The sequence below is a fragment of the Aethalodelphis obliquidens genome, unplaced genomic scaffold, assembly GCF_003676395.1.
Source record: "Aethalodelphis obliquidens isolate GAN/ISIS:26980383/991018 unplaced genomic scaffold, ASM367639v1 scaffold71, whole genome shotgun sequence".
NCBI lineage: Eukaryota > Metazoa > Chordata > Mammalia > Artiodactyla > Delphinidae > Aethalodelphis > Aethalodelphis obliquidens.
Genome location: NW_020838015.1, coordinates 691,381 through 716,315, shown reverse-complemented (window position 1 = coordinate 716,315; position 24,935 = coordinate 691,381). Strand labels below are relative to the sequence as shown.

The window sequence follows — 24,935 nt, the reverse complement described above, 5'->3', positions numbered from 1 at the left end:
CCTACTGGGAATTGTGCACGCAAGCTATCTAGGTTGCATGCTCCTTATGAGACTCTGATGCCTGATGATCTGAGGTGGAGCTGAGGCAGTGATGCTAGTGCTGTGGGGAGTGGCTGCAAACACAGATTATCATGAGCAGAGAGGTTTGACTGCACAGAGACCATAATATATCAATTGCTTGCAGACTCATATCTAAACCCTATCAGTGGGCTTCCCTGGTGGCGCAGTGGTTGAGAGTCCGCCTGCCGATGCAGGGGACACGGGTTCGTGCCCCGGTCCGGGAAGATCCCGCATGCCGCGGAGCAGCTAGGCCCGTGAGCCATGGCCGCTGAGCCTGCATGTCCAGAGCCTGTGCTCTGCAACGGGAGAGGCCGCAACAGTGAGAGGCCCGCATACCGCAAAAAAAAAAAAAAAGATAAGATCTGAAAATAAGGAGATGTTACCTAGAATAAGCAGTAGAAAAAGTAAGCAGAAGAAAGTATGTGCAAAGACCTTGAGACAGAAAGGAACACAGCACAGACTGAAAGAAAATCAGAGTGACGGCAGTACTAAGAGTGAGGTAAGGGTCTTGAGAGTTGAGGCTGGATGAGCATAGACAGGGTCCAGATGAAAGAGAGCTTTGTATGTTACACTCAGAATCTTGCTCTCTCGTGTACATGTACCGGTCATCCAGCAAAGGGTTTTAAGCCTGTGAGTGATGGTTTGGTCTGACTGCAGCAAATGGAGAGGATTTTGAGGTTGCAGGAGATACAGGAGTGGATGCAAGGGACCACTTAGGAAGTCATTGATAGGGGTCCAGTTGAGAAGTGATGGGATGGAGCATGGGCCAAGTGCGTGGCAGTGAAGACAGAGCAACATGGCTGGATTCAAGCATCATAAGGAAGAAAATACAGGACTTAGGGATGGGTTGGCTGGAGGGGAAGGAAGGAGTCAAGGATGAATAGTGGTGCCAGTCACAGACACAGAGAATGCTGGAGGACAACGAGATTTGCAGGTTAGAGGTTCTGAATCTATTCAGTATGTGTGGAGTTGGAGGTGCATTTGAACAACGAAAAGAAGTTATATAGTAAGGTCAGGCACCCATAAGAGAGTCTAAAGGTACATATTTGTGAGTTCTTAATGTTTAGCTGGTAAAGCTCTGAGTGTGGATGAGATCACCTAGGGATAGAGTATAGAGATTCCATGGAATTCAACATTTAATGGTTGCCCCGAGACTGGTGGGTGGCCAGAAACACTAAGAAGCATCCAGAGATGTTCGAGGTATGATAGTGTGGTATCCTGGAAGCTAAAGATTGTTCAAGTTACTTGAAGCGATGAGTGGCCATTAGTATTGAATGCTTCTGAGAAGTGTATAGAAATGAGGACTAAAACATATCCATTGATGCAAACAACATGCAGGTCATGACAGCAAGAGTTATTTCAGAGGACCAGTGTGTGCAGACCCAGATTGGAGTAGGTTGATGGAAGCAGAGAGTTCAGGCAACTTTTTTGAATGGGGAAAGAAAGAGTTGGAGGAAACTATATAATATGACCATCATGCAATAGCATCCATTTGAGAATAAGATATACCAACATTGCATTTCATTGTACCAGATCATACATCCTCCTTTTAAAAAGAAGGGAGCAGGGCTTCCCTGGTGGCGCAGTGGTTGGGAGTCCGCCTGCCGATGCAGGGGACACGGGTTCGTGCCCCGGTCCGGGAGGATCCCACGTGCCGCGGGACAGCTGGGCCCGTGAGCCATGGCCGCTGAGCCTGTGCTCCGCAACGGGAGGGGCCAAGGCAGTGAGAGGCCCATGTACCGCAAGGAAAAAAAAAAAAGAACAGACCATGAGGCAAGTGGGGAAAGTACCTATATTTTATATGTTCCAGACAAACAGAAATTGGATCCACTCTGGCAGAGGGAGAGAAGGACCAGAGCAATGTGGGAAAGCTTCAGGCAGCCACTTGAAAAATATTACTGTAGAATCCCAATGCTGATAGCTCAGAATCTTTATTTGGTTTGGGTGTGTTAAACTCTTGTGGACCTTTGTGCAAATCTTGTAATTTTCCTTGCGGCAACTTTTCTTTGGCTATTTACCAGGGTCAGAGAAAGGCTGATCCTTGAAAGGCAGATGGAACAAAAAAGTCCAACAGGATTTGACTAAATGAAGCCTTTGATTAGTTATCACTAACAGCACGATGCAACCCACGAAGGACTATTAACTCATTGTTTCTAAACTTGACTTGTTTTTGTACTTGGCTGGAGCCCTCATACCTCTGGCCAACAGCAGGGTTTCTGCATGTGCTCCAGCCTCCCTGAAGACCTCACAATGAGCCAGAAACTCTCGAGATCCAAGAAAGGTCTTTAGGAACAGGAGAAAGGGCATGGGTACAGCCAAAGGGGGAGGCAGCCTACACTGTGCACACACATACAGCTAACGTGTGTTAGCTGTTCCTCTTGCAGCTGGAAGCCCTTCTTTAGCCTCCGGGACTAATTTTCCAGCCCCAATCCTTGCTGTGATGCTGACGTCCGGGTTGATTACAAGAGAGTAAATGAAAGCTTTTCCTCTCCTCCAACACATCCTTCTGTGACTTGAAACATGTGACAAGGCTGTTACCTCCAGCAGATGCTTTCTGGATGAATCAGCATTTCTAAAAGGCAGAGGCCCCGGGGATGCGCCAACATCAACAGAATCAGCAAGGATTAAGGGGAGAGTGGGGAGACGGTATGATGGATGCAACCTTCTGCAGGGGGTCAGTTGCGCCATCTCCAAAGTTGGCAGCCCTAGAATCTTGTTCAGAATAAAGGGTGAAAGGGCCCGAACTATCCCCACAGGGCCTTGAGCAGACCCCACTGGGTCAAGGACTGGGGTCTTCTTTGGGCAATCAATATATCACAGTTGGATGCAAGTACATATCTGAGGATAGTCTTTTGGCAAAAACATCCCAGTCTCACACGAGTTACACTCCTTTTCAAATGCATAGCCTCTGGAATACCAATCGATTGTTTCCTGTTGCCACATTAAAGTATTCCTGCTTCAGAAGTGCTCTGGCCCGCTCCTCTGCTCCTCTCTTAGGCTGCCACAAACCGAGTTATGACCCAAGGTGAGGGCTTTGAAGTTATGAGACTCAGTCCTAACAGGATTGAGATTTAACTACAGGATCTAACTGATGTTTCCTTACTGGGTTCCATTTTCTGTCAGCCTCTAGAACTGGGTCATGTTCCCTTGTACAAGTTTTATCCTTCCTTTCTACAAGTTTTATCTGGCAAAAAAAAAAAAAAAAGGCCTTTTCCCCCTTGGGACTCAGATGTCCCTTGTCAAGATACGGAAGCTGATGTTTGCTATGGCTTCCTTCACTCTTCCCTGTTTGACTTGTATTCTCCAAGCCTCTTTTTCCTTTTCTTCCTTTTCCTCCAGTGTCCTCAAGGATCTCATGAACTGCAGTGACTTCCGCTTTCACCTCCATGCAGGCGTTTCAAATCTATACCCCTCTCCTCCTCTCTCCTACTGAATTTCAAATTATCTTAGCACTAGACAGTCCCCACGTTGTTGGTTCCCCCCATACTGCAATCTTCACATGTTCTAAACTAAACTTATTTTCACCCCACACTCGCTCCTCACCTGTATCAGTCTGAGTTCAACCAGAGAAGCAGATATAAATTGCGTAAGTCCAATATGAATTTGTTACAGGGAATCGCTCTTCTGCAGTTGTGGGCGCTTACTAAGCAGTCTCTCTATGGCTGTTGTCTCTGAGTCTAATGCTGGAGCTTGAAGTTCATGGAGCAGGCAGTAGGGAAGGAGGATGTAACGTGGAGTGGGGGAGATCAAAGGTAGGTTAGAACCAACAAGCACAAGCTAGAGCCCCATGAGGAAGAACTGGAACTCATGTTCTTATTGCCTCTGACCTTGGCTGTGAGGATCTCCAGCGGGGGCCCTTCATCACACAGCAAAACACATACACCTGGCCTCGGAGTTGAAGAAGCCGAAGGAGGATCAGGGGAGGGTAGAGCAGTTGCAAGCCCAGCTGCTGCTTCACACCAACGAGGTAAGTCAGCAAATCGGCAACATGTGTGAGCTACAAAATGGCCACTGCTTCTCTTCCAGCCTCCAAATCTCCTGAGAATCTCCCCTAACTGAAAACAAGAGAGTGAATTCTGGGAAATGTAGCTCAGCCTAGCCACGTTGACGCATCACGAAGCCATTAAAATCCACCCCTAGTCAACTTGGCATCCATACACATCTCTTTAAAGTATACTTAATATCTGAATCAAGACAATGCCAAAGCTCTCCTTCTGCCTAGCGTTATACAACTATTCCACATACGACCAAAAAATGCTAACCCTTTCCCCAGAAGAGAATACAAAGGTCCTTTTTTTGTCCTTGGTGATGTTCATTCTTTTCCTTTGATATCTTTGAGATATAAAATATTATTAATATATGTCACATTAGATGATAAGGAGATGAGAAAAGAAAGAAAACAAAAATATCTAGTTAATATATATATATACAAACATATCTGTATTAAAATTAGGAAGAAATATAACTTGCAGTCTCTCTGCGAGGGTCAAATGGTCACAGCTGATATTTATAACTACCTTCCCATAGTCTACCATTTTGTATTCGTTTTTGCTGTCAACAAGCACCTCAGCTGCTGGTCATGGTTCTTTGTTTGGTGAAGTGTGGCAAACTTTCATTCTTGAGGGTTCTGGGATATTAGCAGGCCTGCCTGAATTGGGTTGTTGTAATTTTCTGTTGATGTCTATCATAGGACATGGGAGTATTAAGAGGGACTCTTAAGGATTTCCTGCTTTCCAGAAAAGCAGGAAATGGGGGTACCCATTGTGTGGCAGTAGCAACACAATTTCTTCCTGATAATCACCTCTCAGGATTCATCACCCTAGTCAGACAGGAACCCCCTTCTCTGCCTGTTCATTCAGTGGCACAAGGCACCCAGAGTGTCTGGGCAGCAATCCTAACTCCCATTTCAGTAGAATCATTGTTGGGTGCCTTGGTGGAAGCATTCCTCTCTTTGGAACTCAGACCTCTAGACCAGCAGAGCCTATGTATCACAGGGATGGGAAATAACATTTTGCTAATAAATCACTAGAGGTAATAGCGAACGGTGCCGCTCCCATTTCCACGGCTATGCTCAGGGATCTATGAATATTGGCTATGGGATCAACAGCATCATGTATTGGATGGCAACTCAAAGCATATACAGCATCCAGGATGACCTTGCCCAGCCCTGCAAGGTGTTGCCACTTAGCTGTGCGTTAACCCTGTCTTCAAAAGGCCTCTCCACTTCAATCAAGCTGCTTCAGGATGATGGGGAACGTGGTAAGACCAGTGAATTCCATGAGTCTGAGCCCATTGCCTCACTTCATTTGCTGTGAAGTGAGTTCCTTGATTGGAAGCAGTGCTGTGTGAAATACCATGATGGTGGGTAAGGTATTCCATAAGACCACAGATGAGAATTTGGGCAGAAGCATGTGGACAGAGAAGGAAAATCCATATCCAATATGTCTATTCAAGTAACCAGGTAGACTACTCATAATCCTGCCTACTGGGAGGATTCCCCCTCACTGCTGTTCTTTAGGGCTGTGAGAGAGTAGGGCGGTAGTGCCGCCACACTCCACTTTAAGGCAGTACCTACATGCCAGGCAGAACTATCTGAGGTTTTTCTTCCTCTGTCAACTGGCCATTGGGAACGCTCCATCAGGCCAGAGATGGGGGCTGGAACACAGAAGGTAATGTAGCAGAAGTAGGGGCCATAAGTATATGGGCCACTTCCTAATGCAACTTATGCCTTCCAGGCCTGCACGAGCCTGATTACATATGTATCACTTCCATTTGATGGTGGAGTGCTGCCATGAATACCCAACTGTATGGCTTGGCTAGTTGGACAACACTAGTTCAAGGTGAGTGGCTCAGGCTACATGGTAACTTGGTGGTCCACAGTTAAGCATTTCATCTCTAGGAAGGCCCAGTAACAAAAAGCCAAAAGTTGATTCTGAAAAGGGTCGTAGTTATCCACCAAGGATGGCAGGGATTTGCTGCAAAGTTTTAAGGGTCGGATCTTGCTTCACCTAGAGGGGCTTGCCAAAGACTTCAAACTGCGCACCGGTAGATCTCCTGGGTCACGTGGCCCAAGTGACAGAGCAGCTTACAAAGTGGCCCAGACATATGACAGGGTCTTCTCTTGTTCTGAGCCCCACTCAAAACTAGCATTTCCTAGGTCACATTCATACAATGTCTAACCAAAGAGGAAAATAAGAGGAATTCTTTCAACCGGGCTTTGTTTTAAAAGTCTCTGAGCGAACCTGCTGTATTTAAAAAAAAAAATTGTCGCTGAGCGAGCCTCTGATTGGCCAGCCTGAGACCTGTACTTACCCCTCTAATTACAGTGGCCTGGGGCTCAAGTTCTACTGACTCAGCCTGATTGATGGATCCACACCTATGACGGAGATTTGGAGTATCTGTGGTCGGCAGATCCCTCCAAAACCATATGAGCAGTTCCTCAAATGATGTTTTTCTGGAAATTCGTCACCAAGCCCTTCTCAGAGGTGAGATAAGGCTCTGGTGAAGTCGAGTAACCCTTTTCTCTGGAGAAGTCTCAGCATATTTCAGGAGGATTCCTCTTCCCCTCTCCCTGCCAGAGCAGGAGGGGGCTTTCTTGGACCTTCACCATGAAAACCTGGTAGGGTTCTTGGAGTTAAAGCCTACAGCAGTGTGAGAGTCTCTGCTATGACTTCAGCCCCCAGGAGTTTCTCACTCTCCCTATTAGTCCGCACTCAGCCCTCAGCAATCTTTCTAAATTGCCATTTCAGTGTTCCTACCAATGTATGGCTCCCGCACGTCTTCTGCTCCAGGTAAGCAGATCTCAGCTGTGACTGTCTGGATATGCCTGTCTTTCCAGATAGTGATTTGCCCTGAAAACTCAGTTCCTTGTTGAGTCCGAGAAAAGTCATGGATTTTTCTGTTTGCCCAGCTTTATCTTGTTGTCAGGACAGGAATGATCACTTCCAAGCCTGGCCACTGAAACTGAAAGGCATTAATTTCATTTTTGAATCTCTGCATTCTTACATTTCTCAATTCTCTGTATGACCCCCTATTGCTACTTTATAAAAGCATTCTTCTTGAATCTTTTACTGAATACACCAAAGAGATATTTTCTAAAACTGCTTTCCCTTTTCTGTAGCTGATTATTTTCACAAACAAGGTGTTTTTCCTTTGAATCTTTAGAGTCAAAGTATTCCCTTTCCCTTAATGCTGCAGAACTTTTTCATCCCTTAGAGCTTGTGTTGTTTCATTCTGAATATTTATTCTAGAAAGGGAAGAAATCTCTTTAAGCCAGGGGATTGTAAACAGATACCATTCTTGGACTGCCATTAGCTTTTTTTCATCTTGATCTTGAGCACTCTTACCTTAACCCTCTCGGATCTAGATTTTTAACAGATACCAGAGCAAAAGTACCAGCCCAATTCACCCTACCCTTCTGGCATTCATTTAGCATGATTCCAGTAGACTGAGGTCAGATCTCCTTGTCCTTTGAGTCTTGAGTTCTCGGAAACCTGGAGAGTTTAGTGTGGTCTGTAGTTTGTATAAGTACAGGATGGAAAAGACTAAATCCACTATAACTGTGCTCCTCAAAGTGCAGTCCCTACACCCGTGCTCCTCTCTGACTTGTTCCCATTTTATTTTTCTAGTGAGTCATGTTTATTGATTTTAGAAAAGCCTTGATCAAAAATGGATTGGGAATTTTAAAAAAAATTATTTTATTGAAGTATAGCTGATTTACAACGTTGTGTTAATTTCAGTTGTACAACAAAGTGATTCAGTTATACATAAATATATATATATACATTCTTTCTCATATTCTTTTCCATCATGGTTTATCACTGGATATTGAATATAGTTCCCTGTGCTATACAGTAGGACCTTGTTGTTTATCCATCCTATATATAATAGTTTGCATCTGCTAATCCCAGGCTCGGACTGGGAAATTTTGAAAAACAGTCCTTCGCCACAGATAGCTTGAGAAGCACTGTCTTAGGTCGCATCACTCCTGAGTGTCTCCTCAACTTTTATTCTACTGCCAACCATTTCCCAAGGTACAGTGAGCCACCAATGTTCCCCTTAAACTTCCGGTCCTTTACGCTGGAGGGATGTGGGAAGAGAAGAACTGGTTTGCGAGGGTGGGGGGATGAAGAGGTGTGGGAAGATGGTAGAGGCACATGGAGGGAAGGGCCTTGACTGACGTGCTCAGGAAATCTCTCGCCTGCAGTAGGTAGGGGGCTGCCAGGTTCTCCTTCAATGGCTTCTTGGAGTCTACAAGTTCAAGGAAGAAAGTGGAGGGGCGGGGAATCCTGGGACTCCTTTTCCTTCCTTCTCCACTGTGGGTCATTCTGCTCTGAGTCAGGGGCAAAGGCTGTGCTGTTTAATCCAGCCTCCTCCACACTGTACACGGTGGAAAGACACATGCCCCCCACATACCCGTGCCAGACCTTGAGGGCTGTGTTCCCTTCTCACCTTTGGCGCTTTGCCCAGCGCTTGGAATGCTTCAGAGGACAGAACAGGCACTGTCAGCAGCGCCCTGAGGTGCCTGGGAAGTCTGTCGTAGCCTGTAGGCAACTAAGTATGGTAGGTACTACTGAGAAGCCACGTTTCCCGTACTCTGCATCTGTGTAGTTGGATTTTGAGATCTAATGTAGGGCATCGTATTTATCCTTATTACCTTTTAATGTTCAGAGTCAATACAGCATTCCTGCCTATAGAGATGCTTGAAACCTATTTCTTGCCTATCTTTGTGTCTCATGCCAACAGCATCTTTTCCCAATTCATTAGTAGTTAGGACCAGCAGGACAGGAAGAGATCAGAGCTCTGTGGCCCTCCCTGAGTGGCTTCTCTTCCTGTTTCCATCCACTCATTACCCCATCTTCTGGGTTCAGCTGTTTGATAGATTACGAATCTACTTAACCATCCTATTGTCTACCAAGATATTGTGGGATGGATGGATAATCTCTTCTAAGCTTCCCTCTGCCCTCATCCCTTCTACCAGAGAGGCCTGGTAATAATAATTATTATAATAAATAAAAATAATAGTTATTATAACTATTATTATAATTATTATTATAAATCTGATTGGAATTTGCTCTAAAGTAGCAAAGAAAGCAACTCCTAACATCGAATGTGGTGTTGCTTGTAATTCAGCCAGATTCAGGGGCTAGGAGAGAGCCAGGTGTTCCTTGTCAGCCCAATAATAGAATGTGTGCCGCGTTTTGTGAGCAAAGCTTGCTTCAGAGGTGATATAGGAAAGGAAGGCCACTGGACAGACCAACCCGGACCTAGAATTTGGGGTGCCCATTAACCGGGTGCCCATTAACAGACCAACCCAGACCTAGAATTTGGGGTGCCCACTCATGGGCCTACAGCAGTGGTCTTCGACTGGGGCCAATTTTTCTGCCAGAGGACATCCAGCAGCTTCTGGAGACATGTTTTGGTTGTTAACAAGTGAGTAAAATGAGGGCTTGCTACTTGCTCTCTGGGGCATAGAGGCCAGGAATGCAGCTAAATATCCTTCAGCGCACAGAGCAGCCACCCTCCCCAACCACGAATCCAGCCCCGAATGTCAATAGTGCCTGGGTTGAGGAACACTGGCCTAGAATTTATCCCGTTGTAAAACCTGCACCACTGAGCATGGGGGCACAACACTAATCCATCTGTTCAAACGCCAGGCCACATCCCTAAAGATTCTAGTTTCATTGGTCTGGGGTCGAGTCCAGATAGGGTATTTCTCTAAGGCTCCCCCAGGATACTCTTGTGTGTGCACAGGATTGAGAACCACTCCCTGGAGAGTCTGGTGTGATGGAGGCCACAGAAGAGCCTGACCTCCCTCATTGTCCTGTGATTAGAGGGTTATTGAGGGGTTGTTGGATCCTTGGAGAGGTAGCAGTAATGGAGAAACCCGCAGGAGATGGAGCGAAGCTCCCCAGGCACTGGAGGGGATAAGATGGTAGTTCAAGGCAGAGGTTTTTGTGAGAATTGGGAAAAGAGCACACCATCTAGATTTTAAAAAAAAATCGAAAACCTCTGGATGGATGTTCCCAGGGCCCTTAGCCTAGCTAACAGACCAGACTGCTGAGGCGAGGAGAAAGCTGCCCTTCCACAACGAACATGGCCCCTGCCAAGGCACAGGCTTCTTGTGACCCCAGAGGCAGCTGGATTTTGGCACCCACTTGCCCCTTCGGGGCCATCGTGCAGTGCCCATACTACACGACCAAATGCAGCCGCCCTAGTTGGAATCTGCCTTAGCTAAGATCTCCTTCGGTCAGGAAAGGGGCGAGGTCCTGCCTTAGGGGTTTACCAAAAAAAAAAAAAAAATTGAGAAAGCCTCGAAGAAGAAACCTGATCCGTCCTGCAGGCACCTAGAAACCCTATCCTGACGCCAGGCCACAGGGTGGAGGCTCCAGGCTGATCGTGGTGTCCTAGGAGTGATTGCGAACAATCCAGGAAATGGGGAAATCTGGTTGCAGTAAACTACACCAGCTGGATTCCCGAGGCTGTGGGTGGGGCGGGGAACTTTCTGGGCCTTGTGCTCGCCCATCAGCCGACCCTAGAAAGAGTACTTCAAGCCCCATCCCAAACTGCAGTGCAGCCGGCACGAACTCTTGATTCATTCCCTTGCAAAAGAGAAACCAAAAAGCCGTAGCAAGGACGTTGGCGCTGGCAGAGCCACACACCTAAGTTCAAATCCCTGCTCTGCCCGAAACCATGAACCTGGGCAAGTTTCTAAGCGTCGTTCCTTCTTGGATAGGATGGGCATAATGACACCGAACTTGGGGCGTGGTCCGAAGGGTCAAACCCGCGAACTTGGCGATAATAACCTGCCGCGGTGGGCCATTCTTGGACCCCCTCGGTTATCCCTTCTCTTTCCGTGTGACTCACGTAGCTTTCTGCACAGATGACCTTGTGGTAGGGGCCCCGGATCTGGGAGGTGTTTGGGCCACCAGTGTGTGTATTCGTGGTGAAAGGGCGCGCAATTGGGGAACAAAAAGATATTTTAGGATAATCTGGTTTGCTAGGGCACGCCCCTGGCGCGCTCAGGCCCCCAGAGCGGGTGCGGGAGTGTCAGCCCCGCTTCCAGAAGAAGCGCTGGCACAAAAAGAGGGGGGTGGGTCGGAGCCCCAGCCGCGCCAGCGCTCCGGGGAGGCGGAGGAAGGAGGGCCGGCCCCGGGTGGGCGGGAGGGAGGGAGACAGGCGAGAGGAGGAGTTTTCCAGCTTGGCCTCCGCGAGCCGCGCGCAGCCCCTCGGTCGGGTTGGTCTCCTCCCGCCCCCGGGAAGCGCGCCGCGCAGCCGAGCCGAGCGCAGCGCCGGGCGCGCCATGGGGAGCCCCGCACTCCGGCCCGCGCTCCTGCCGCTGCTGCTGCTGCTGCTGCTGCTTCGAGTCCCGCCGAGCCGCGGCTTCCCAGGTAGGGTAGGCGGGCCAGCCTCCCCAGCTGGGCGCCGGGACCCTCGGCTCGGTCCGGAGGGTGGTGCGGGGCGCCCTTTGTTTGCGTGGACTTCGTCTTTCGCCGCCCGGGGGAGCGGGGGACGCGGAACGGGGCTCGCGTCCGGGCACCAGGAGGGGAGAGTCGACTGTCATCCCGTCGCCGGGCGCCGTGAGCTGGAGGACCCTCTGCGCCTGGGGTTCCAGGGGGACCAATCAAACCCCCGTTGGCGCTGGAGGCGACCAGGAGAAGTTTGGCCGCGGGTTACTTTCTCACCCCGCCGGAGTTTTGCCTCTCACACAGTTGCCTGCGGCCAGGGACCAGGTGGCTGGCAGCTCATCCTGGAAGGAGCCCCTACCCCCTCCAACTCGAGGCCCCAGGCCACCCCTTGGGGCTGCAGGGCACGAGCCACAGTAAAAGACTCTCGTGGAAGGCCCGGGCGGAGCCTCTCCCGCATCCCCCAACCCCCCCTGCTGGGGATTCCGAGAAAGTCTGCACCTCCGGGAGAGAGGTGCCAGCTGAGAGCGGTGACATGTGGCAGGCGCTTGGTTAGCCCCAGGGAAAGAGGACTACACACGCGGGCTCTGCTAGACAGGGGGTGTGGCTTCTTGTTGCTGGGGGGCGTGGTCTGTAGCATCTAAGGGGACCCTGGTACTTATTAGAACTCTTCTGGTGTGGACAAAACCTTTTTTGGAGATGCCCTTTAAAAAGGTCCAGCTGACTCCCTCATCCAAGAGTCTTAAGATAGCAAAGAGCTTCGGGGGAGCTGGGGAACATGGATGCACCCCTGTCGCCCCGGAGAGGAAATCCATGGACACATTTTAGTTTAGTGTTAATGGGAAAGTGGGTGACGTGGCGGGCAAATATCTGGCTTTACTTTCAACACTGTGGGTGGTTTAAGTCTGGGGTCTGAGAAACGAACCTACCGAGTTCTGGGTGAAGGATGGAGAGGGGAGGGTTCCCAGATGGCATGCTTGGGAGATGTAGGGATGGCTGCTGGAAATTCCTTGCACATCCCCTTATGAATGAATGAATCAAACGTGTAAAGTGAGGAACATTTGCGTTTTGAACTGTTGTAAGTGTTAAGCTTTTTGGTAGGAACTGATTCAGGGCAAAGTGGAAAGGAGACTTTATCCTCTGTGCCAGGCAAGGGCCAGCCCCCTGTTCCCCGGGCAGGTTAGTGCCCCCACCCCCCAAGCAGGAGTCGGGTTAATATGAAGGTAGAGGGGAGGGGCAAGCCCGTACTGGACAGGGTGCAGGGGGAGAAGTTGAGAAGCTAGAAGCAGCCTTTCCTGCTGAACTGGGAGGCGTCTCTAAGCCGCCTGTACATCTGTCTGGCAGAGCCTTCCTCAGTCAAGGGGCCTCTTCTCTCTTTCCATTTGACCTTCCTCCCTTCCCTCACCCTGCCCTCTGCTCTCCTTCCCTCAGCTTCTACCCTTATACAGCGTAGCTTGCTGCCAGGACCCAGCCACCCACAGAATCGTGGGTTTCCAGCTTGGGCGCTCACTACTTTTGGGAACTGGCCCTGGCTGGCCCAGCTCCCTCTGGCGCCAGCCTGCAGGCTTCCCCCAAGTTGGCACATCCCAATGAGGTCTTTCAGGAAATGTGCTCTGCTGGGGCTGTTGATTCCAACGGAGGGTATTTCAGTCCAAGCCAGAGGTTTCGGAAGGCTGGGGAGGGGAGACTCTCTAGGCCTGTGGGTCCTGAGGTGAATCATGTCAGCTGAGTTCACCCTAAGTGCTGGGTGACAGAGAGATTTTGAAGATCATTTCAGAGGCAGTCTCTCAGCAAGTGGACATTGTGTCTCTGGTAAGAGGCCTGGAATCAGGAACCTCTGAAAGAGGGAGATGGGGATCTAGGGCCCCATCGGCATCTCCCCTCCCCCACTTATATAAACATCTGAGATTTAATAGCAAATCTGTCAGAGAGAGAGTAAATCATTCCCATTCCCACTTCTACAAGGTCTCTGGAGTTCTTCCATCTTTGAATCTGATGCAGCTTTTCTGGCTCTCTGATTTATTCTTTGCGGCCTAGCAAAGACGCAGTGTCTATAAAAACCCACATGAAATGTATGGAAAATTCATAGCAAAGTTGTCTGTGTTGGATTGCGTTTGTATGCCTATAAGATAGTATTCTTACTCTGTTCTTTGGTTTTGCTTTTATTGAGGTATAATTGACATATAACACATTAGTTTCCCGTGTATAACATAGTGATTCGATATTTGTATGCACTGCACAATGGTGACCACAGTAAGTCTAGTTGCTATCGATCACTGTACGTAGTTACAAAATTCTTTTTTCTTGGGATGACTTTTAAGATCTACTCTCAATACAGTATTATTAACGATAGTTACTATGCTGTACATTACATCCCATGACTTATTTATTTTAAAGCTGGAAGTTTGTACATTTTGATCCCCTTCACCCATTTCGCCCACTCCCCACTCCCCCTCCCCTCTGGCAGCCACCAGTCTGTTCTTTGTATCTATGAGCTTAGGTTTTGCTTGTTTGTTTCATTTTTTAGATTCCACAATATATTAAGTGAGATCATACGGTATTTGTCTTTCTCTGACTTATTTCACTTAGCATAATGCCCTCTAGGTCCATCCATGTTGTCACAAATGGCAACGTTCCATTCTTTTTTTTTATGGCTGGATAATATTCCATTGTATGTGTATACCACATCTTCTTTATCCATTCATCGGTTCATGGACACTTAGACTGTTTCCGTAACTGGGCTCTCGTGAATAATGTTGCAGTAAACATGGGGATGCAGATACCTCTTTGAGATCCTGTTTTCATTTCTTTTGGATAAATACCTAGAGGAGGGATTGCTGGATCATATGGTAGCTGTATTTTTAGTTTTCTGAGGAACCTCCATACTGTTTTCCATAGTGGCTGCACCAATTTACATTCCCACCGACAGTGCACAAGGGTTGCCTTTTTTCCGCATTCTTGCCAACACTTGCTGTTTCTTGTCTTTCGGATAATAGCCATTCTGACAGGTGTGAGGCGCTGCCTCATTGTGGTTTTGCTTTGCATTTCCGTTTTATTATGTTCTTAAATGAACTCTTTTTATTTTATTTATTTTTGGCTGCCTTGGGTCTTCATTGCTGCGCGCGGGCTTTCTCTAGTTGCGGCGAGCGGGGGCTACTCTTCGTTGCAGTGTGCGGATTTCTCATTGCAGTGCCTTCTCTTGTTGTGGAGCACAGGCTCTAGGCGTGCAGGCTTCAGTACTTGTGGCACGTGGGCTCAGTAGTTGTGGCTCGCGGGCTGTAGAGTGCAGGCTCAGTAGTTGTGGCACACGGGCTTAGTTGCTCCGCGGCATGTAGGATCTTCCCGGACCAGGACTTGAACCTGTGTCCCCTGCATTGGCAGGCGGATTCTTAACCACTGCACCACCAGGGAAGCCCTGAACTCTTGAAGCCTCATTTACATCTGAGATTTTGGAGGTTCACTGCACCTCCTTCTGCAAGCAAGGCTGAAGATGGAGGATGAACGCTATGGCCAACTAAGAAAGGCTCCATGAATCTGATGCCTGGAGAAAACTGGTAAAGTAGTGTGGTTTCACCAGCCAGGAAAACCGAGTGGGGTTGGCTAAAAGCCAAACCAGAGCACACCAGCCAAAGCAGTCTTTTAAAATGCCACATTTGGAGATAAGTATTAGGAACTGAACACCTGGCTCAGGATATACAATTAAAGTCACATTAGGAGCAGGTTAGGCTAGATATTTCTATTTGGGTTTAAAACATGTAATCAGCTGACAAAATTCCTCTGCATTAAAAAGGAAAATGCTGGGGAGAGCAGGGCATTTTCAACTGGCATTTTCTTATTGATAACACTTTCAGTACGGTATCCTGCTATTACTGTTTCTCATTTCCCAGATTTGTGAGCTGAAAGAGACACCAGAAACCATCGCTAAAGCACCGTCTTCAGACCTTCCTCACACTGTAGTTGAAATATTGCCCTTTTCTTTTCGGTGATTTCTATAACATTCTCACTTTTAGTCTCTCTTATAGCAACTCATTCTACTTTTTATGGCCAGATACTGTTCTTTTAAGTACAGCTTTACTTCAGTACTGTTTTTTTTAACATTTTATTTCTAATTTTTAAAATTGAGGCAACGTTAGTACTGTTTTGATCGCATTGCTCTACTCAAAAACATAGAGCAGGACTTCCCTGGTGGCGCAGTGGTTAAGAATCTGCCTGCCAATGCAGGGGACACAGGGTTCGAGCCCCGGTCTGGGAAGATCCCACATGCTGCGGAGCAGCTAAGCCCGTGCACCACAGCTACTGAGCCTGTGCTCTAGAGCCCACGAGCCACAACTACTGAGCCTGCGTGCCACAACTACTGAAGCCCGCGCGCCTAGAGCCCGTGCTCCGCAACAAGAGAAGCCACGGCAGTGAGAAGCCCACACACCACAACGAAGAGTAGCCCCTGCTCGCCGCAACTAGAGAAAGCCCGTGCGCAGCAACGAAGACCCAACACAGCCAAAAATAAAATAAATAAATAAATTTATAAAAAAAAAACAGGGCAGCTGGCCACAGCCTAATTTTCCAGTCCTTCTCTCCTGGCTTCCTAAAATCTGGCTAAAGTAGACTACCTGTTTTTATGGACCTGGAGTCCCATTTTCCCTCTTTTTGGTGATTACTGCTTTCTGCACCTGGAATGCTTCCCCGCAGCCACATGTGTGTCTAAATTCTGCCCATTGTCCAGCGACACCCCCCAGTTCGATGAAACTTTTACTTGATCCTTTGATTGGGAAGCTTCTGCCTTCCTTTAAACACCCACGGTGTTTCATATCTCTCGTGTGATATTTATCATACATGCCATACCTTACAATGAGCTATGCATTCCTTTACGCTTGTAGATTCTGAGCTCATGAAGGAAGGGCACTGCTCTGTCTTACCCCTCTGTATTTCCCACGGTGCCTAGCCAAGACCCTGGAGCCAAGTGGATATTTGTACTTATCGAGTTAATAGTTCCTGCAATTCGGGTGACAGACCATTGGCCGGAGGAGCTGAGAGAAACACGCATGCAGGTAAACAGGGCTTGTGCCACCATGAACCTACATACACAGGGACGATGCCTTGCTGGCTGTAGAGGTTTGCTTTTAAATCCGTGAACACCCTCCCTTTAAGCAATAACCTTCTCCGCTGGGGTTTGTAAGATGAGAGACACTGCAGCCACAAGCCGGAGTTTGCATTTATTATTTTTGTTGGCTGCTTTGCTAGAGCCCCTTCCAAAGGGGTTGAATGGTTTCCTTAGTCAACGCAAATATGTGTGCTACATCAATTCCCCTTTCAGAGAATGCAACTCAAATGGGTAATTGAAAGTGAAGATCGAGTTTCACGAGAAGAAGGTTGACTTGCCAGGTTGTAATGTAGTCTGAAATTCTAGCAGCCAAATTATGATCAATACCCAGGTTAAGGATTCATTTCCAAATAGCAGTGTGAATAATCGCCTTGCCTGGGTTCCAGTTCATAAGGAATTTCTCAAGCCAGCCCTTCAGTTCTTTTTTTTTTTTAACTTTTATCGGAGTATGGTTGATTTACAATGTTGTATTAGTCCTCAGTTCTTGATTGTGTGATTTCTTGACTGTCGGCTTTTATTGGCCATTGTTTATGGCGTCTTTTAAGCCTGGATCTTTCTCTTGGATATATGAATTCTGCCTGCTCTCTTGGAACCTTGGCTCTATCCAGAGACTTTCTTTTTAAAGTGGACATGGAAGGATGGAGTGCATGGGATACTAGGATGAAAAAGGTAGGGAATTCCTTCTGTCAATAGCTTTCTGTCTTGTGGGGAAATAGACCCCAGGTTATCCATGGGGGTAAATATTATAACACAGATGGGTCCACAAGCCCTGTGAAGCACAGAGAGGAGCCACGCAGGAACCCTGGGCCCGGAGATTGCAGAGTGATGTTGAGCGATGCTGATGCCAGTGGTAGTGACAACTACAGGCCCAAGGAAGGTTAATGCAGGGTGTCTCTGGGCTTCCTTCTCTAAGAACATTTTGAAATTGGAAACAAAAATCTGTGTGGGTGTTCTTTTTCTGGGGAGAAGGCCCTATCCCAATTCAAAATCACTCCTCACCAGATACTTTTGTGAATTCTATGAGAGAATGTGCACTTAATGGGCACAAAAGTCAACATAGAAAGTACGATGAAGTTGCCAGAGTAGGGGAACTTTGAACCAATGATCAGGTGGCCTCCAGAATTATAACCAGCGGTACAATTTCCCATTCTCCTCATTTAAAAATCGACACCAAACAAAACAGTCCTAATCATAGGTGGTAATTACCTGCAGGTCTGGGCTGGCATCTTGGCACAGCATGGCGTCACTTAGCACAGTGTCTGGGACTAGGGGCAGGATCTTTAGTGGCTATTTGTGGGTTGATTGAATGATTGAGGTCATTGTGACAGGGAATCAACACATTCTATTTCAATATCCCTGCAGGATTTAACCAGAATTTCCAAGCTGCTAATCCCCAAAGAGAAAGAAAGGCGAGGTGTCAGAGGCAATTGGCAGGACTCTGAATGAAAGATCCATTTGGACAGGCAACAAGTTGGGGCATAGTTAATTGCTGAGGCTCTTGAATTTCACATCGCCCCAGGACAATCTTCTAGGAGACTTAGAAACACCAGGGACTTTGGGGGGAGGGGGCAGGATTTTTCAGATAAAAGATTTAAGGATAAAGCTTCTTTGAGAGAAAAGTCGCTGGTAGCTTTGCTAAGCTCCCAAGTTGCCCAGATGATAATTGGTTGCACGTGGGTCTTCCGGGCACACTCTAGCCCCAGAAACTTCTGGAGTCATCATTCCCGAGCTGAGTGATTCACTGCCCCGTAATCCTTAGCTCATACTGCATGCCTCTTTATACGTTGTTCTCCAGGGGGAGGATAAATGGGTTTGGACATAGTGGCTTGGATTATCCCAGAGGTTTGGTGTTGTAAATTGAGTATATTGGTTTTAAAGCTTTTTTTTTTTAATGAGTAATAGATCCAATTATAGAATTTGGGGGTGGACTTTCTGCCTTGGCCTTGAAAGATCGTTGCCCTGTTTCTTCTGCCCTGCTCTTACAGTGACCTGTTGTGTGATGGGTTCCATGCTGTTCCCCCTGTTGTCACTGGCTCTTTGCAGCGTCTGCCCAGTTAGGGCTGATGAACATCTATCTCTTCCATACCGAGCGCAGCCCAGGACCCTCTGCTGAATGCCTCTGGCCTGCCGCTAGCTGTGTGGGTGGCTGAGCTGATGACCCTACCAGTCCCAGGGATTCAAGAATGTTCCAAAACACTGGTTCAATGAGGGCCACGGGGCGAGCGAGAATTGAGCTGAGCTTTGGCGGCCCCTGGTGGAGGGGTGAGGAAGCGGTGGCCTGGCCACGTCCCCGGCCTTCTGAGACTCTGCCCCCAGTGTGGCCGTTCCCTCTAGGAACTCTGACAGACTTGTTGCCACTGACTCAGCATTTGCCACACAAAGTCTCCGGTTCCTTTAAATATCTGAGGTTGAAATCCTGTTTCCACTTCGATTCGAAGTCCGCTTTTCAAAGAGGAGGGTCATACTATTTCACCAGGAGCTACTCACGGACCCGACGGCCTCAGCCACGTGGGCAGGCACTGGGGTCTTGTTCATTCTGTGCCCTTGTGGCCGAGCAGGGAGCCTGGCCCCCGGGGGACTCTCGGTGGGTCTCGGTGAAATCTGTAAGGGAGCACACCTCTGGCCGGGGCTGACCTGCTGATTGGGTGTCTCGGGCTCTATCTAGATGCCCACAGGAGCTTCTCATCCACATCCAGGCTCCCCTGCATGGGCCACCTAATTCATGTGGCATCTCAGCCTGGGAGGGCGCCCGAGACGGAACTCCCCACGTCTCACTGATGAGTCCCTGAGGTTCAGTGAGTGGAAGGGATTTGTCTGGGGTCACACAGGGAGTTAGAAGCAGAGCTGGCCTTAGAACTCAGTCCCCCGACTCCAGGATTCCCTTTCCTCCACAGGCAGGGACAGAGTTCAGTTTCTGAGCAGCCACTACACATTAGGCATCGGGCCGGGCACCAGGGATAGGCAGGCAAGGATCAGTGGCACCTCGGGCACTCCCAGAGCCGTGCCCTGGTGTATTTCCGCGTGGTTGTTCATACCAACACTTGGCCGCAATCTCAGAGTCTCACACCCGGGGCTGCTTGGGTGTTCCTCAGGGCTCTGAGAAGTTGCTGCCCCAGAGCTAGCCCTTGCCCCGTCTTGTCGAGGTCCCAAAGGATCCCTCTCTATGCCACTTGCTTCGAGCACCCCAGCTGATAGGTCATGCTGTTTTTAACAGCATTATTGTGATATTATCCACATACCATTTCCCCATTTAAACCACTTCAGTGACTTGTAGTATATTCAGAGTTGTGTATCCATCACAGTTTTAGAACATTTTCATTACCCTCCAAAGAAACTCCACACCCTTTAGCCATTGCTCCCCACGCCCTCTCCGTAGCCCTAGGCAACTGCGGAAGTACTTTCTGTCTCCAGATTTTCCTATTTTTAACGTTCCATATAAATGGAATCACACAGCATCCTTTCGTGTCTGGCTTCTTTTGCTTAGCATAATGTTTTTAAGATTGATCCATATTGTAGCAGGTATCAGTACTTGACTCCTTTTTTATGGCTGAATTATATTCCATTGTATGGACAGACCACATTTTATCTGTTCATCAGTTGATGGACATTTGAGTTGCTTCCATTTTTGGGTTATTACGAGTAATGCTGCAGTGAATATTCATATACAAGTTTCTGTGTGGACATATGTTTTCATTTCTCTTGAGTAGATCCTTAGGAGTGGAATGGCTGGGTCATATGGTAACTCTGTGTTTAGCCATTTGGGGACCGGCCAGTCTGTTTTCCAAAGTGACTGTACCCTTTTACATTCCCACCAACAGTGTGTGATGGTTTTGATTTCTCTACATTTTTATCAGCTCTTGAGATTATCTGTCTTTTTGGTTAAGTGATGTCATGAAAGCTCAGTTCATTAATAGCATCCACTCAAGGGTTGAGTGACAAAGCAGTGTCTGTGCTGCCAGCTGTGGCAGGATATTGGCGAGAGTCATCTAAGGATGCCTGCCACCCTCTCACTGCTGGCTGCAGGGCGCGGCTAGTCCATAAGGTGCCTTTGGGTGGATTAGAAAAAGATGCCTTGTCTAGGCACGTGTAATGCGTGGGCACAGGGCTTGGTCAGGGGACAGACTTTGTGCTGAGTAGGAAAAGGATAGAGAGGCAGGTCCAGAACTCAAGACTTAGAGTGGAGGGCAGCACGGTGTGAGACCCCGCCTGCCCTTTGGACGGGTGTGATGGTGGGTGCTGTGGTGTAGACAACTCCCTGGACACCCATCTATGCTGCAGTCCTGGGTGTCCGTAGCTCAGCCCCAGGTGGGAAAGAGCTATGGGCGCCATGTGCTTTGACGGTTTGCCTCTATTAAAAAGAAAAACAAAACAAAAAGCTGTGCTTGTGTGTCAGCGGCATCCTGGCGAGCTTGAATCCTTGGGTCACCTGGGAGCCTAGCAAGCAAGTCAGAAGCTCAGGCCCCACCCGAGACCTAGTGAATCAGCGTATGCATTTCAACAAGGTCCCGCAGATGATTCTTATACACAGTGAAATTTGAGAAGGACTGGTCCGCTGGGTGAGTTCAGCCCTTTGCCAAGACGGAGTAGCTGGCCTGTTTATAAGGGCCGCCAAATAGCTGTCCTCCCTCCTCTCTCCCTTCTTCCCTTGGCTTTGCCGTCATCATGGCATCTTCTAGACTTCCTTTCCTAAGTCCCCGACATTCCTGAGATAAGTGTGTACAGACTTTCGTTTTCTGCTCCCTCTTCTAACTCAAAAACAAACCCAACTCTTCGGGGGTGCACTCGACTTCATCTCCTTTGAAGTCCTCCTGCCTGGAGTGCGGCCAGCAGTAGCAAAGCACATCTTCGGTGATGGGTAACAGGGTCCTCACATGCCTTTGCCCAGCAGCTCAGCTGCAGCTTAGAAATAACTGCAGCTCTTTAAGAAAGGCCACACAGGGCTTCCCAGGTGGCGCAGTGGTTGAGGGTCCGCCTGCCGATGCAGGGGACACGGGTTCGTGTCCCGGTCCGGGAAGATCCCACATGCCGCGGAGCGGCTGGGCCCGTGAACCATGGCCGCTGAGCCTGCGCGTCCGGAGCCTGTGCTCCGCAACGGGAGAGGCCACAGCAGGGAGAGGCGCCCGGACCACAAAAAAAAAAAAAAAAAAAAAAAAGGCCACACGAGTGTGATTAGGGCGGTCCCTGCCTCTCTAGCAAAACCCTGTCCTGGGATTGAGAATTTCTGCAACTGACCAACCCTTAAAGACACAGGGGCTACACATCTTTGTGCCAGAGACCGACGCCGCCGGGCTTAGGGAGAAGGCAGCCCCTTGGAGGATGGGTGAGATTGACACCAATGGGGAAGTCAGGACAGCACACCCCACCCCTCATGTGAAGCCTCCCAACCCCCCCCCCCCGAACTGGGCAAGCCAGGAAGGCTGAACTGTTAGCGTTAAAAGGGGGGGCCCTCCCACCGTTTCAGGGCTTTGAGTGAATAAGTAGTTCCCAGCCCAGCAGTGGTATTGGCTTGGCCCAAAAGTTTGTTCGGGTTTTTCCGTAAGATGGTATGGAATAACCCAAACGAACTTTTGGGCCAACCCAATATCTGGACAGGCTTCATCGGGATTACCCAGGGAGTCTGGTGAGACGAGGTTTCCCTGATCCCCCCTCCTCTGTGTGTCTCGCTTTGGCAGACCTGGGGTGGGGAGAGCAGCAATCTGTGGTAGGGGTCTGCAAACTAAGTCTTGCCAAGCCACAGAGCACCCCAACTCCTGGTTTTGTATGACCAGTGAGCTAAGAATGGTGTTAAATTTTTCAAGTGGTTGAAAAAAATCAAAAGGAGACTACTTCGTAACACGTGACAGTTATCTGAAATTTAGATATCAGTGCCACTGGAACCCAGCCACACTCATTTGTTTGGGTGTTGTCTGTGGCTACTTGGTGATAAGTGGCTGAGTTGAGTAGTTGTGACAGAGAACATATGGCCTGCAAAGCTGAAAGTATCTGCTCTCTGGCTCTTGACAGAAATAGTTTGCCAACCCCTTAATTAGGGCCTTGCTACTCAGAGTATAGACTGAGACCTGCTTGGCCAGGGAGCTCTACAGTCATGTAGAAACCAGACCTATGAAATCAGAGCCTCCCTTTAACAAGATCCCTAAGTGTTTGTGGCTCCTGCGCCTTCACCATGATGCTCAGCTCAGGACTCGTCTCGACCTTAGTCAGGGGGTCTTTTAAGATGCCTAGGCCAGCATGCTATAACTAGCCCTGTACACATTTATCTGACAGATAACTGGGTGTTTCATTCTCTCTGTTTGAGGCTTGGTAACCTCCTGATAGCCTCTAGAAACTGGGACCGTTTATTCTCACCAATTCTTGGCCAAGGCCTAGGGTCCTGATCCAAAGCTGTAGGCAGACTGGCCTTGGCTACCTCCTGAGACGTCCTGGATGCTGCATGGGTTTCTGGACCGCAGGCTCGGGGCTCTCCAGACCTGCTGCCCTGCCACAGTCCTGCTCTATGGTGTGGCCTGAAGCCCTTCACTGCCCCTTACCCCGATCGCTGCTGAGGCTTTGACTTGGCTGTCTGCCTCTTGCTGGTGGCTGTTCCTTCAGGAGCCTGTGATCTTTCTGCTGGTCAGGACCATCCCTAGTAGAACATTTTCCCAAAGTGGCTTCCTTGAAGCGCTGCTTCCCAGAGAGATTCCTAGATGTTCTATGGGCAGCAGAATGCATGGTAAATAAGTTCCGTAGGTTTCTTTACTGCAGGATGGCTCAGGGTCATCGATATGCTAACGTAATTGTTCCCCTCTGGGAGAGAACAAATAACAAGGACCACAGAATCTGAAAGTGTGGTCCTCAGACCACCGGCAACGGCAGTACCTACAAACTTAATAGATGCATAAATTCTCATGCCCCACCCCAGAGCTGTTGAATCAGAAGCTGGGCCTGGGGGAAGGTAGGCCAGCAACCGTGTTGTAACAAACTCTCTAGGTGCTTTTGATGCCCGCTCGAGTGTGAGAACCACTGGTGTGGACATTTCCAAGTTATTTTCTCACAGCATCTTAATAGACTAGTGTTTCTTATTTGTTGTTTTTAAAGGGAACTGTGTTTTGGGTTTCAGCACAGGTCCTTTGGGAAGATGACATCGAATTGCCTGGAGCATTTACTGGTGGCAGTGAGCACTGCAGGCTATAAAGAGGGGAAAGAACGAAAAAAAAAAATCTTCGGGTAACACCATCTGTCCCACTTCTGGCCTGCTAGGCAGTTCTGTGCCTACTTGGTTAAAAGAAGTTTACTCCAGTTGAAAGCTGCCAACGTTTGGCTGTTGTAAACGTTGTGTTCTTTGCAACGTTTTTGTGTATTAAAATGTGAAGAAAGCTGGGAGCAGCCATTGGGATGTATTTCTCTCCTCCTCTAAACATTGTCTCCTTTCAGAATACTCTTCTTTCCTCTCCTGCAGAATTTCCTCGTGCAAATCCCAAACCCATCTTTCCAGGTCAGCGTGGTCCAAGTGGCTTTTGCTGGTGCCCTTGCCCACAGTGAGTGGCCCTCTTTCTGTCCATGTAAAGTCTCAGGAAGCTTTCAGATCTGAGGAGGTGGTTTGTCCCCAGACAGAGCCTCTTAGCCCAGGGTAGCTGTGCGTTCCTTCTCAGAGCTCAGCTCCCTCCCTTTCATTCTAGAACTTTCTCCTTTGCTATCAGGGCCAGTGGTGTCACAGCCTTGGACCTGCAGGTGAACGCTTTTCATTTCTTTGCCGTCAGAGAGTTTGTCAATGCTGTACTGTCACTTAGTTTGAAAATCCCAGTGGCAGTGAGGCTCGAGCTTGAAGGTGAGAGGAATCCCCCGAGTTCTGCTGCCCAGATCTTTTCTGTGTCTTTGTTTAAATGGAGGTGAGGCAGCTTCTCGATGTGGTTTCGCCTTCTGAGCAGAATTGTAAAGAAGCAGAAGCACCATGTTTGCCAGGAAACAGAGGCGATGTGATGGCCCCCCAGTGTGAATATGGAGCAAGAGAGAGCTCGAATCCAGCCTCAGAGTCTCCCTCAGCCAGTGCCTCGATCAGGAACCTTCTGCTGAAGGCCTCGCTGCAGCCTCGCTCCCTTCTTGGATTTTGACTGTATCTCAGTTGACCTCTGTGGAGGACAGTTGAGCCCTTGGAAGACCACATACGCTGTTGCTTTTGTTCCGCTGTCTGGTTTTACTTTAAAGGCTAGACCTTTTTTGGTTCTGACTGTGCTGAATGCCAACAGTCAGCCTCCAGGGCTTCGGGAATGCCCTTGGTGGGAACCGGAGTTGGCATTTACTGAGGGCCTTTGCTTTGTGCTGATCTCCACAGAGTTAGGTGCCTTTTTCCTGTTTTGCCTCTTTTCCAGCTTTAGACAATGAGCCGAAAATTAAAT

The 24,935-nt window shown here is 48.6% G+C and overlaps 1 protein-coding gene across 3 annotated transcripts in view; it reads left to right on the top strand.

Moving 5' to 3' along the window:
- Positions 1 to 11,262: 11,262 nt before the first annotated feature.
- Positions 11,263 to 24,935, top strand: part of SRPX (sushi repeat containing protein X-linked) — a 101,857-nt gene continuing 88,184 nt past the window's right edge. Inside the window, exon 1 of one of the 3 annotated variants that reach the window (XM_027091472.1) lies at positions 11,263 to 11,450. In XM_027091472.1, coding sequence (XP_026947273.1) covers positions 11,363 to 11,450 — 88 coding nt within the window. In that variant the 5' untranslated portion in view covers positions 11,263 to 11,362. The remainder of the gene's footprint in view (positions 11,451 to 24,935) is intronic. The other 2 variants (XM_027091474.1, XM_027091473.1) reach the window with 2 other exon arrangements.